Raw genomic sequence first — 14,387 nt, forward strand, 5'->3', positions numbered from 1 at the left:
ATAGAAATGTCTTTTATTGCGTTATCGTGTTTTTATTGTGTAAATTGTATTTTTTGAGTTATTATGGTTTAAATCAAAACAAACCAAGTACAGTTTGAATGATATTAATTGGAACTCACAATAAAATAACATGATTTTGATTAAAAACTAAAATGCTATCTTCATTTTTAAGAGTGACAGTTTTTTGTTTTGGAAATCAACTCTTCATATTATATAAACGTTTCAGAAGTCCACTTGCAATGGTAGCAAAGTTCCTTCCTTTAAATAATTCAAGATATTCTTTTATTTAACAGGACCTCAGCTACTTCAACATAACAATTTTCATAATATTTACCACTTGTAAATATTTTATATTTAACATTTAAGTACTTCATAATATCTCTTATTTTACTTTATTATTAAGTCCAGTGGTCTGTAATGTCAGTCCTGTTCTCTCCAGGACCCATGTTGCCTGCCCCTTACTTTATTATTATTATTTCAAGTCATTACAAGTTTTCATTCGATTCATTTGAAGAAATAAAGAAGGAATGATATGAAAGCACACTTCAAACACATTTCAGCAGCTTTGCCAATGTGAGAAATAGATGTGAGGAAAGTTGTATTTAAATTAGAAACACTCTTTTGGTGTAAGACAAGAGACATTGCAAGGATGCAAAAATACGCCTCTGTTTTTATATTGATGCACATTTACTGCACATTTAGATATAAGTCTATATATTTATACTTGTAGTGGATGTTTGTTAGTTCTTGACGTGTAATCACAACACTATTCGACTGGGCGGTGCACGTTTCTTCAAACAGAACATGTGTAGATGACGTGATGATATCATCAAATGTGTTCACGAAGGTTTGCATCTGAACATCGATCGTTTATTGTAAAATACAAATGAAGGTAAAATAAGACCCCCGTAGACCCTTGTGCACAGACGGGCACAAAACGTTTCTTCTGGAAACATTCTGAGACTTATTTCTGTGTGTCAAAAAAATGTGATTTTACAAATTTTATAACAGCCAGGAATATTAATGACTTCATAACTTCTGATCGTTGCTTTAAGAGTATCGAGAGATACCAACTCACTAGAATTGGGTGCTGTAGTGTGTGTATAGTTACACCGTCACATCTCCAGACAAACTCTTATCTCATAGCGTGCTTGTCCAGGGGGATTGTCCCTGTAAATAAATGCTCGGTGCCATTTTATACATAAACACATGATGGCAGTGACAGTACAAACATTGCTTCCTTTTAGGCAGATAAGCTGATCTGTTAATGTTTTTCTTCTTTCTGAATAGCTACAGCACCGTCTGCGGTCACAGATGATGGGCAAGAGTTTCCTCAGGTCTTGGGTGTGGAATAGGGTTATTTCTGGCCTGAGCAGATATCTGTGCATTACTTTTAATAGATTTTCAATTCAATTTTATTTACAGAGCGCTTATCACAATTTTCATAGTTACAAAGCAGCTTTACACACATCATAATAAAAAAGTATATAATAATAATAATAATAGTAGTTAGGGATATCATTTACTTTCTATATCCTACATCAATCTTGATTAGTTCAGTGATTCAAGGATAGACATGAAACAGATATTTTAATTCATTCAAATAAATAATATATACTACATGTTGTAGTCTTATTTACTGACCAAAGTATCACACATTTGAGAATTATACATTATAGCGTGGATTTTAAAGTTCAACGTTTGATGTCTTAGAATTTTGATGTCAATCCCACTATTGCACAAACAATTATTACACAAAGTATTTAGCTCTATTACATCAAAAGTAACTGTAAATAAATTACAGAAAAACTATGAGTAATCCCTTACTTAAAAAAGTAATTAAATTACAGGAACTGATTACTTAGTAACTAGTTACATCCAACACTGGTGATAGTAACGTCCAAAAGTCCCTGAAGTACACTCATTTCTCACAACACACGTAGACAGATGATTTGATGAATTGTGTTGTTTATGTGAATTTTATATTTATGGCCGACTCGTTTATATGAAAATCTGATTTACTCACTTAAAGTTGTTTAACCTGAACTAGCAAACTTTTACCTCATGCCCCCAACATGGCTTATATTAATGTTGTTTATTTGATGTCAATCAGACAAAAGAACATTTACAGGTAAATTCAATATTAAATTGGTTAACATTTTCAGAACATACAAATCGCGGTAATATTGACAAGCCTGATAATTTTGTTCGCTATAATTGTGATTCAAAACATTCACATCTTTACATCTCTAATAGTAGAATTTGAGGGACACTACACGGTATGTTAAGATACGTGATATTATTGCAAGTCTTTCTCTATAAAATGTACACCGTTGAAACTTACCTGAAATAAATGCAATGTTGGATTGTCAGAAACCGTCTATTATTTAATTGAGGTATATTATTTAATTTAGGTATATTATTATTTGAAACATCGTTATCAGGACTGGAAACCTAAAATGACAATATACCAGAACAATTTGCAATATTAGCAAAACGTGGAGAAAGAATATATGATTGTTAACACGTACGCAAGCTGTTAAATGTAAATTGTTTGTGTGTCAATTTGAATGACACAACAACGATCACAGGGCTGGCCGATATATATCGCGATTCACAAATCGATTCTGAAATAGATTCGATGTTTTATGCGCAGCTCTATGGCTGTGAACTACGGCTGTTTGATCAGTAGGAAGAACGGCTGGATCTAAAATCACTACGAGATTGAGTCGTTTATTACGTGCATTTAAAAAAGCAACACTCGTCTATCATCATTACTATAAATCTAATTAATTATCATAAAAATACCTGAAAAGGTTTGAAGAACACCAATAGAATATGAGCACAGGCATTTCCTGGAACTAATTGTTCTTCTTCTGTTTCCCATATTCTGAGTTTCTGCACAAGAGCGCCCTCTGGCTTTTAGATCTGGAGGTATTATATCATAAGTCATTGAGAAACTGAGAGCATAAGAATCGTACGATATATCACCCAGCCCTAGGAGATCACATACATGCATACGTTTTATTTGTAGTTATTCTCCATGCATGCTTTTGTTTCTTCATCAACAGATGTGTTCTTGCATTATTCAGGGATCTATAGGTGGAGCTCAAATGCTGGTCCAGCAACAGTTAGGCCACTGTCAATGATGTCTAAGATCCGTACAGAACAGCCGCCCAGTCCTGCTGCCCTATAATCTATCACACGGGCCCATATCAACTGTCACTTTGACTCAGGCCACAGAGATCAGTGAGCATTTGTTAGCAATCTAATTTGGACGGTGGACGCGAATGCTGACGGTGGACCAGATTCACTAATGCTCTCAGTGGGGAGAGTGGACAGGGACCGTCACAGGCCCATACACCGCTGGGCAAATGCTTTTTAAAAGCCTTCTTACGGACAGCTGCACAGAGCAAACAACAATGAATAGGAATCATTTAATTCACAGACAAACCGAACGTAACCCAGGGGCGAGAAATCAAATAAAGAAAACGATAAGGAAGGCCAAGATTTGAGAAGAATAAAGATGGAGAGGGAGACGCACCTTGACGGTATCCCGAGATGATTTGAAAGCCTGAGGAACAAAAGAGTCGCTCTCGATGGCCTCGATGTTCTTTATTCTCCTCACCTGCTCCGCCAGAGTGACTTCCTCTACTGGAAAAAAGAGAAAGAGGTGGACAGATGAGAGGTCTGCCGGCGGGTCACAAGTTACAGGATAAAGCAAATGAACAGTATCAAACCACTGAGGGTCAAGAGAGTGCCATGCACCAGTGGGTAACACACACATTGAGTGTCAGTATACTTCTAGAGTAAAAAAGAATACATAAGCATACCACAAATGCTAAGAAAAGAGCTAAATGCAGTATTTTAAAATAGAAATTGAAAGAATAAGATGTGATAAAGGACTACGGGCCATTGCACATTGAGACCGAAATTTTCGTACATTAAAAGATAAATACGACCTTATGTTGTGTCAATCACATTTAAACACTGCCCCTGATTCGTCCGTCATAAACAGATTTGTGCTGGATTCGATTTTCTGCATTTTCCGCAACCATAGCAAGCATTTTGAGAGGCGTTTCGACAATCCAGAGACACCGAACAAACGAGCGCCAAATACGAAAAAACGCATATGAAAATTTCTGATTGTATGTGCAAAGACCTTGACACCTAAACGGTCAATTGATCTTTCGCAAAAACCCCGCCCCCTTCGTTCCTGTTGCTATGTCTGATATGCTTTCGGTATCAGCCATGTGTTCCCGATGTAAATGTGTGCACTCTCTGGGGAAATAGTGAGAATTTCTGGAAAAATTACATGCTGGTTTCAGACAGAAAGGTCTGCGATATGCATTCGTGGGATAAATTCAGGATATGAGATTACTGAAACAAACAGTATAGCTATATTTGTGTTCACACCAGCAGACCATTACGTTAAGTCTAAACTCGTACGATGCAGTATGCTACTAACATTACTGTCACACAAATGGATGTATAGCTAAGCTTAATGTGGTGTTTTAGGCCCGATTCACATTACACATCTTTTACGTGTGCATATTCGTTTTTGAAATGTGTTCCAAAACACTTCTGTCTGTAATTCGTACATTAATGATTCCAGCACTACAGTCATGTCTGGTTTCTATATGGTATAACATAGTTGTGATGAGAACTCCGCTATTCTCCTTCATTTAGAATGATTTTTATAAGTTATAACTTAGTTATCGTTTATTGTTATAGTGTGAACGTCCATTAAAGCTGGGTCTATAGATCTCTGTTTACTATCACAATAATTAAAAAGCAATTTTTTCATATGAATCACTAAAGCACTACTACGGCAGATTTGTTGGACTGTTTTTTTTTTGTCGGACAAAATGTCGGTCAGTCACAGGAGGACGTAATATCGTCGTGTCAGATCGCTTGTCAATCAAACTGCTTGTGAAGGGTTCACTGATTGTCTACTCGGTCAACATACCCACTTTACTCTCTATTAACTTATTCAATTCATCCGACTATAAGCTGTACTTGTCTTAATTTCCAGCACAGATAGTTTCAAAAAATGAAACCCTGCCCTACAATCCTCAAATACAGTTTACTCTCTTCTACATGCTGATAAACTCAAAAGCAGTGTTTGCACACACTTCACTTGGTTAATGAGAAGAATGAATATAATCTGTTAACTGCCAGGGAGCAATTTTCTCGCTCGCCTTGTTTAATGAATAAATAAATATTTGCTCAGGTTTTTAAGCCGTGCACACACACGCACATACGTTGGGTTTCCATGGTCCTGGTGAACTCCATAGTGAGGACAAAATGTCATTTTCGGTCCCCATGAGACAAACAGATTATAAATCAAACAAAATTATCTTTATTTGAAAATGTTAAATGACGGTTAGGTTAACGGTTAGGGGATTGAATATACAGTTTGTAGAGTATAACAATCATTATGTCTATGAAGAGTTAATCTACCATAATAGGCCCTTTTATTAACTTGTATTGTTTTATACTGAGCACTCATATTTTCAGATTCATCACCCTGTCTCAAAATTTTCAGCACACATTTTTATTTTGTTCTAAGATTTTAAAACATTTCACAGATTTATTTAGCACGTTTATTCATGAGCATTTTTTCTGGTGGACACTGTTGGCTGGCCGCCACAAAGTTGTAGCTTTCTAAACACTCATTCTTTATTCATTCATAGCAAAACAGATATTGTTTATCATATCAGCACGTAAGAAATGTCTGCGTGTAAACAGTGGCTTCCGGAGGTATTCATACCAACTTTAATTTTAACATGAATCTACACTCCATACACCATAATCATAACATTATTTTTATTTATAACAACTTGGTGTATTGACTAAAAATAAAAAATAAAATAATTACACTGCATAATTCTTCATACCCTTAACTCAATACTTGGTTAATCTCTGTATTTTTTTGCCGTTGAGCTTTCTGTTCGACCCTGTCAAGTCCCCCAGTCCGTGCTGACTTGATGCATGAAACTGAAATTCAAGTTTTTTTCTTCAAATTTCACATTTTCATGCGTCTTCACTGAGAAGCGCTCGAGTCTGAAGCCACTCTGTCATAAAGCCCAGATTGGTGGTGTTTCAGTGATGTTCATCATTCTGTAAGTTTCTCCCGTCTGCATATACTGTATGATCATGGAGCTCAACCAGAGCGACAGTTTGTACGCTTGTACCAAGGCCCTTCTCCATCCATTCCTCAGTTTGGCCAGGAGAACATCTCAAGAAAGAGATCTGGTTGTTCCAAACTACTTCCAATAATCACAAATGGAGGCTACATGCTTCTGCCAACCTTTAAAGTCTGAGTTTGTCAAACCATAGAAAAATGTGTTATTAACCACTCAGCCAAATATGAATGATTAAAAAACCCACCAAGTAAATAAAATAAGTCATCAAAATCTTCACAGGCCTAACCGGGAGCCGCAGAGATGTGATGTTTTTGTAGGCCAACCCGGAAGTTATCGCAGTTGTGGTTCCCTCGACCGAAAGCATCTGGATTTTCCCATAGACATTTGGAAATCGAAGTGTAGAAACATCAACAAACAAAACTGGAATGCTTTTGAGATCAATTGTCCCAGTAAACTGCATGAATACACTTTAATAATCCAACTTGCAAAACGTTCTCCCTACAAAGATAAATAAGTAACTTGAACATTGAACATTAGTTAAATAAGTCAAATGATTGTTTTGCATATACTAAACTATTAGCTTAAACATGTTTCTAACAAAGATGATGTTGTTGACTGGACTTAGATTCTCAAGTCTTTGGCCATAATTTTCTCAGAAAGTTTGCCCATCAATGTTACTGTTAGTTATCTGTTGAGTTTAGAGTGTTTTTAATGAATGATGGTTTTTGATTGTACCGTGGTTGAGATTTGTGTGTTCAATGTTGAAGTGTAACTGCATGACACAACGGCAAAACTGCACTCAACACAAACTGTTCTAACAGTTATTTGATCCAAGTTTTGGTCTGTTTGAAATACGTACAATTGTAGAAAAATACCAAAAAAAGATCTATATATTTACATATTTACATTCAGCCAACAAAAAACCCTTTTGTTCGGTTGATCATTAGGTAATGTTGTTTTTTATATTTAGTAAATTTTCCAAGTTAACACACTTACATTTATTTTTGTCATTATGGTGTATGGGGTGTAGATTCATGTAAAAAATAAATTTAGGTAAGAAGTTAAACAGAGCAGCAACATTACATAAATTGTGAAAAATAAGGAGTATAAATATTTCACAAAACACTTTAGCAACTGTTGTTAAACACATCTGACCAGCAAACTAATGGAAAATAAATAACTCTTGTCTATTATTACCAAAACCATTTTACCAATGTTTGTGCATCTGTAGCATGTGAGAGATACGCACTTTGCATCTGAAAATGTTCACTATTGGCATCTACATGACATGTTGAAAAACACTGGCACGCTTCTCCTTTACACGACAGGAGTCTACTGGTCGCCAATCGCCCACATATCACTCTTCTGTAACATCAGCTGCACATCTTAATGACTGATACACAGACACAGACAACCAACCCACATATATCAGTGATAAACCATCCTTAGCCCATGATTCCATTATTCCTCATATATGTGGACAAACACGTTACTGGTAGATAAAATGCCTTCCATATGCTGTTTGTCAGATGTCAGTGAGGGAAGATGTATTTCATAGGAAAATAAAAAATAATGGTCTTTGTGAGAGGAGGCCAAGCGAAGCAGATAGTGGAAAATCAATATTCCTGTCGGGGAAGACAGCACAAGGCCAGGTCAAAGTTGACATTTAATATTGACACATTATCCACAAAATTAATTTAGAGTCCACTGTCGCCACATTGCACAAAACTAACAGCATTCTCTGACCACACAGAGATTCACTCTATTTATACAGTACATAGGTTGATTGAACTGTGTGTTCAATGTTTGTTCTCCATTGTTCTCAAACATGTCATTGCACACTGTACCCATGTATGTTCATACACAAGCAAGAAATTGGGAATTTATTTGAATAAAAGTCAAACAAAGCACTACAGAATATTAGAAATCATGAAATCCAACAAACTGTCCAGTTTCTGCAGACAGGGAAGACCAGACCAGAAGAGGGCATTATTGCACTACTCAACACCAGTTTGGTGATCCGTCGAGCAAAAGCGAGCACAAAACATCACCGTGCCCGACTCTTTCCATAATTGAATGGCTTACTTCCATGAACTACAAAAAACATCAGTTCTCATCACTGATGGAAACAAATAACCAAATAATGAAGCAACCGCTCATCGGTCACAAATGGCCACAAATTAAAAGGGGCTTTTGAATATCAAGAAGGCGTTACGACATCTAACCAATAGACATCTGGGAGAGCTCGCAATAAACAAATACATCATCACATGTGAAGAAAACCATCAGATGCATCGGATAACATGTCTATGTGCCACTCATACACACACCACGTTTAACTAAAGGGAACATACACAAGCCTCAGTATCAGGACAAGACGTGTAATTCAATACTCAATTTAGTCTGGTCTCTGCAGATAGATTTATTTATTTTGGGCACTGCTAATTGATCGAATACAAGCCATTAATCAAGCCGCTAGCCATCATTCAGGCCAAGAAGATGAATACAAACTTTCATAATAACCACCTTCCCCATTTAAGGCCTCATTAGCATTAATTTTTAATGCAATTATGCTATTCTTTTACGCTGAGCTCATAAATTACAGCTCTTTTGTTGCCGACTGGCCTTGTAAAAGCCAGGCTAATGCGTTGTAGTCTGATCTTTAAGGCAATTACTGGCTTCTTCAGTCTTTTATCTCCCTGCATTTCCAATAACCTTCCATCTAATGATTTATCACGGCAAACCTCTGACACCCACCCGGCTCGTCCCACATCCATTAGCAATGCCCTTATTTATCTGCGCAGATCTGGTGTCTAAATGAAGATCCTCTCTTGATGAATCTACGCCGAGTGCGTGAAGGGATTTTTACAGACACGCAGACGGTACATACAGGCCTGGGTGTAACAAGTGAATACTTTTTCTTTCAGCTCGAGACAGTCACATCTTGTTTACGCCACACAACATCCGACGGCCATCAAAATGAAAAGGTTGACCTGCATTTCCATATCGGAATATGTGAAAGACACAGATGGTAGAAGGATGCTGTTGGATTCTTTAAAGGAAAAGGCGCCTGGGTATCAGTCGGATAATAGTTTTTGACTGCATTGATTGGAGAAGCTGATGCTAACCCTGAAAATGCATCAAGTGCGTAACAAGCAGCTATTAGGAGCATTGATTTCCTGACTTCAATTGATAGCTACCAGGCCAAAACGGCCTGTCAATAGTTGCATAACTAATACCCCCCTGCTCTCAGCCTTGACAAATTAGATCTCAATGAAGAGAGAGGTGAGGAGTGTCTGCCGTCACGGCCAAAGTCTTCCTCTAACAACGTCTAGCCAAGTGTGTAAATCCACATATGGATGAGAAAACGACATACATTCAATGTATCCAGAAACAGACCAAGCATGTGATTGAAGGGATTGATATGAGTCATGTAAAAGTGAACATTTGCACAATATTGTTACAATAGGACCAGTGAAGCACCGTAAACTCAAATGCTCAAAAGAATCAAACAGATTAAGTAATGTGAACTAAGGCTGGGCGATTCATCGAAAAGTAATCGAAACCGACATTAAGAAGCTCTAACCGATGGTCGGTTATTTCCATTTCTTTCCCTTTAATATCCATGTCGATGCGTGCCGCTATACCTCACTTTTTTCTTACCAGAGCAAAAGAGACTTCAAATATTCAATCTATTTTGGGAATATACATACATGAACATGAAACGTATGTCTATAAAAGAATCAAATGTCTACTATAAAATGACCCGATTCAAACGGAATTTGAATATTCTGTGTTTATGTAATATGCGAGAAAGACAGGTACGGTTGATGCCAGACATTCTTCCACGTCTGCTACCGTTTAGTAATCACAAGACTTTGAGTCCAAAAATGTGCATATTGTGAGAAATATATATATATACTGAAACACGTTTAATTCATATTTCTTTAGACAGACTGATGAGTTTTAAGCTCTGTTCAACTATTAAAAACTCTGTTAAAGTCCGTCTGTTTCTTTCATGTGACAGGGTCCTAAAGTACACCATATTTATCACAACACATGCAGACAGACACGTCTTCAGTGGCAGAGGAAATGTTTCCAAAATATAACAAAAAGATGTCTATTGTTCAAAATGTTCAATAAATAACCATAAATACCTTGTATCTAAAAATAACATGCTAAAAAATGTTTCATTAGAAAAAATACCCCACCTTTAGTTGGGCATATTTACACTCCAAAACTGGTCAGTGATCTACACGAAAAATAAACAAAAACAAAATAATCGCTCAATAATCGTAATCGAGAGCAAATATTCAATCAATAGAAGCGAAATCGCCCAGCCCTAATGTGAACTTAATTTTATGAAAACGTTCTACTCCACTGAAACACATTTTACATTTGAGTCGAGTATAATGATAAATTTGAACTAAAACAGAAAAAAACGTACTTAACAACTTACTACATTTAAAGATGTTAATTCAACACAATTGGTCGAGAAGGATTTCCAGTTCTCAGCATGCTTTGCGTCAGTCTGCATTACGAAAGTTCATTTTAAAATATGATTATTCTATGTGTTTTTCAGTGAAGTTAAAGACTTATGTCACCAGATATCGAAGGCTCTCGACTGTTGTATTACACTGGATTATAAAAGTGTGGCAACCTGCATGTAGTGTAGTGAGAGAGGGCCGATCAATATTTGCTAGTTCTCAACACAAAATCAAGTAATTACCTAATTGGAGTTAGCCTTTAAAACTTAACTGATGTAATCAGGGATAACATGAAGATTTACTGATGAAGGTTGAAGATTTAGTGCGTCTCTTATTTATTCACAGATATGTGTATCAGCATTTATTTAAAGCGCTGTAGTTTATCTTGTCTTATAAATCAGAGGGTTGTCTTCACATAATTGACAGTGATGATGTGGGCTGACTCGTGGAGATAATTAAGCTAATTAACATTGCCCAACACTTCCCTCCGTCTCAGAACTTTATTCAACTTAGAAGCTTCGTCTACTTTATTGAGAGAAAGCCCACAAGAAGTTGTTCTTAAACTGGAGTCAAACGACATCTACTGTAAAATGTTAATAATGATTATATTTGCCCACAAAATAATAGTCAAATCAAAACCATTTATCTTCATTTTGTGAATTTCTAAGGGAATGTTTGTCATGATCATCAGTGATGAATCAAGTAGATCAACTTTGAGTAAAAATACAGCATCAGGGATTGGAATAACAAGATGGCGTGAGCTTGATCACCAACATTTTACATCGTCTGGTCCATCCATCCATCCATTTTCTACCGCTTATCTGAACTACCTCGGGTCACGGGGAGCCTGCGCCTATCTCAGGAGTCATCAAGGCAGGATACACCCTGGATGGAGTGCCAACCCATCGCAGGGCACACACACTCACTCATTCACTCACGCACTCACACCCTACGGACAATTTTTTCCAGAGATGCCAATCAACCTACCATGCATGTCTTTGGACCAGGGGAGGAAACCGGAGTACCCGGAGGAAACCCCCGAGGCACGGGGAGAAACATCGTCTGGTCTTATAATTTAATTTAGATTAACGTGATCGTATTCTACATCCCTATTACCTAAATCTAACAACTATTATACTAACCATTAATAAGCAACAAATGGGTTCATGGATCACAAAACCAGTCTTAAGTAGCACCGGCTACTTTTAAACATTTTTAGTATAAGCCAAAAATACATAAGATGGGTCAAAATTACAGATTTTTCTTTTATGCCAAAAATCATTAGGGTATTAAGTAAAGATCAAGTTCCTTGAAGATATTTTGTAAATTTCCTACTCTAAATATATAAAAACTTTATTTTTGTGAGTGGATGGCCTGCTAAAGCGCCTCCCCTGGAGATGGTGGTCTAGTGAGTTAAACCACTGAACTGGTAATCAAAAGGTTGCTGGTTTGATCCCAGCAGCCACCACCAGTGTATCCTTGAGCAGGACACTTTACTCCATGTTGCTCCAGGGGGATTGTCCCTGTAATAAGTGCACTGTAAGTCGCTTTGGATAAAAGCGTCTGCCAAATGACTAAATGTAATGTAAATGTAATGGTCAACATTAAAGGCGATTTTCTCAATGTTTAGATTTGAGTTATAAACGTCTCTATCACCTTCATATATTGTCATATCTTTAACAACTCATTCATCAATAGAAAGCTTAATTATTCAGATTATGTAAAAATCTCAATATCAAAATGTACCCATAACTGGTGTTGTTGGCAAAGGTTACAAATGAGGAGTTTATTGAGGCAAAGGGCGTAGTTAATGGTTTGTTAATAGCGAGAATTGGACCTTAAAATAAAGTGCGTTTTTGACGATTCCTAAAAATACAACGACTGATGGCCCCCATTAACCCCAAAGTGACCCTCCACACACCCTATCAGAGAGGCTCTACACTATGTGCCATGTGTGTGCGTGTGTGAGAGACCACCAGCCCTGGGTTTATGAGGTGTGAATGACCCAACAACACACAGTCTACCCTGAGGATCTCTGTTTTCTAGACCATAAACAAATACACACGTTTAAACACAGTCAAACACTTCTCACATAACACTGCATGATAATCTAAAGGTTTCTCTGAACACTTTATTGAAGTTACTCTAAAAAAAACAGTGTTGCGTGTGCGGTTAGGCCACCCTTACCCTGTACTGTGTGGTCAGGCCCCTGTCCAGACACTCTGAAACAAAGAGCCTCCCGAGAGAACAATCATAATGTGCAGTGTAGTATTTCTTTACAACTAAATCAAACGCAGCTTACACCGCGTCCACAACAGACGTGACTGTCATAATATAGCAAGAAGACTGTGCAAAAGTTCTTGAAAGTTGAATGACACGTTACACGGTTTGAGTTTGTGCAAGATAATCGTTCAAAAATGGTCAGTTCATGTGCATATCAGGGATGTTTAAATCTTTTATAATCTACGTCACGTGTAACCAGTGTTGGGTAAATTACTCTGAAAAAGTAACAAATTACTAGTTACTAATAACATATTCAATAGTGTAATCAGATTACTGTCCAAATGACTCTCTCCAAAAAGTATTTAATTACCAAAGTATTACAAAGAAGAGAATAATACATAAAAGCACGGATTTTAAAGTTCAACTTTCAATTTTGATGTCAATTCCACTATTGCACACACATATACTGTATTACACAAGGTTTTTAGTTTAATTACATCAAAAGTAACTGAAATTAAATAACAGAAAAATTTAGTAATCCCTTACTTTACTTCTTCAAGGGAAAGTAATTAAATCACAGTAACTATTTACTTAGTAACTAGTTACACCCAACACTGCGCGTAACCTTTCCAACGTGATTGTGTAATATGGAAGTTGTGGACGTGGATCTCGGAGGCAGTGCAAGACGAGTATTTAGGTTTAAAGAGATGGAAATGACTAGGGATATAAAGATTCGCTCCGCACACGATGCGATTCACGATACTGATCTCACGTTACAATTCATTCACGGTTTATTTTTACAAAATGAGTTGAGACAAATTAGGTATGAACAAATGCCCTTTTATTATTTCTTAAATACTGCACGTTTCTTTTTGAACTAATTCCAAAATCGAATTATAAATCAAATAAAAATGAATAATACAAAAATCTCTTAAAAATAAACATACTAAGACTTTGTCAGTGCTTTAATTAGATTTTTTTACAATGAAGAAATATCAGCATATCCACGTTGTCCAAGTTTGCGGTAAACACAGCGGCCCCTGCTGTTCAAAACATGTTTTGTGATTCAAATAATATCTCAACTGGCTTGAACTGTCACATAATATAATTGATTTTCAACCGGCTCACGGTGAATCATTACATCCCTAAAAAGGACTTATTGTTTTGCTTATTCATCGGCGGTGTCATATAGTCTTTTGAAGCTGCGATGAAACAGAAATTTGGACCTTAACCAACAGCCCCCCGTTAAAGTTCATATGGATAAGAGTCCCAGAAAGTCCTCCTCATAAGCCTCAATTTGTTTACGACAGAAGATATAAACACACAGACAGCTTGTATGACATGTGGGTGAGTGAATTACTCTAATGTCAAGTTATCATTAAGACTAATTTCCCTTAGAGAAAATGTGGGTGTGATGACCTACGATTTCTCGTTTTATTTGTTAAAAAAAGAGGAAAGAAATACTGCTCGTGTCTTCCTCAAGTTGCTTTATTGATGCTCTGGTCACAACAGTTAACAAGTAACAGAA

General features: G+C 36.7%; 1 protein-coding gene across 1 annotated transcript in view; it reads right to left on the bottom strand.

Annotated features, from left to right (window-relative positions):
* The window catches only part of LOC130428235 (serine/Arginine-related protein 53-like), a gene marked incomplete at its 5' end in the record, with an annotated part of 77,099 nt that overhangs the window by 2,880 nt on the left and 59,832 nt on the right, over positions 1 to 14,387 (bottom strand). Inside the window, one exon of the mRNA XM_056756086.1 lies at positions 3,545 to 3,654. Within this exon, the coding sequence (XP_056612064.1) occupies positions 3,545 to 3,654 (110 nt within the window). The remainder of the gene's footprint in view (positions 1 to 3,544; positions 3,655 to 14,387) is intronic.

The sequence above is a fragment of the Triplophysa dalaica genome, chromosome 9 (genome assembly GCF_015846415.1).
Source record: "Triplophysa dalaica isolate WHDGS20190420 chromosome 9, ASM1584641v1, whole genome shotgun sequence".
In the NCBI taxonomy this organism is placed as follows: Eukaryota; Metazoa; Chordata; class Actinopteri; order Cypriniformes; family Nemacheilidae; genus Triplophysa; species Triplophysa dalaica.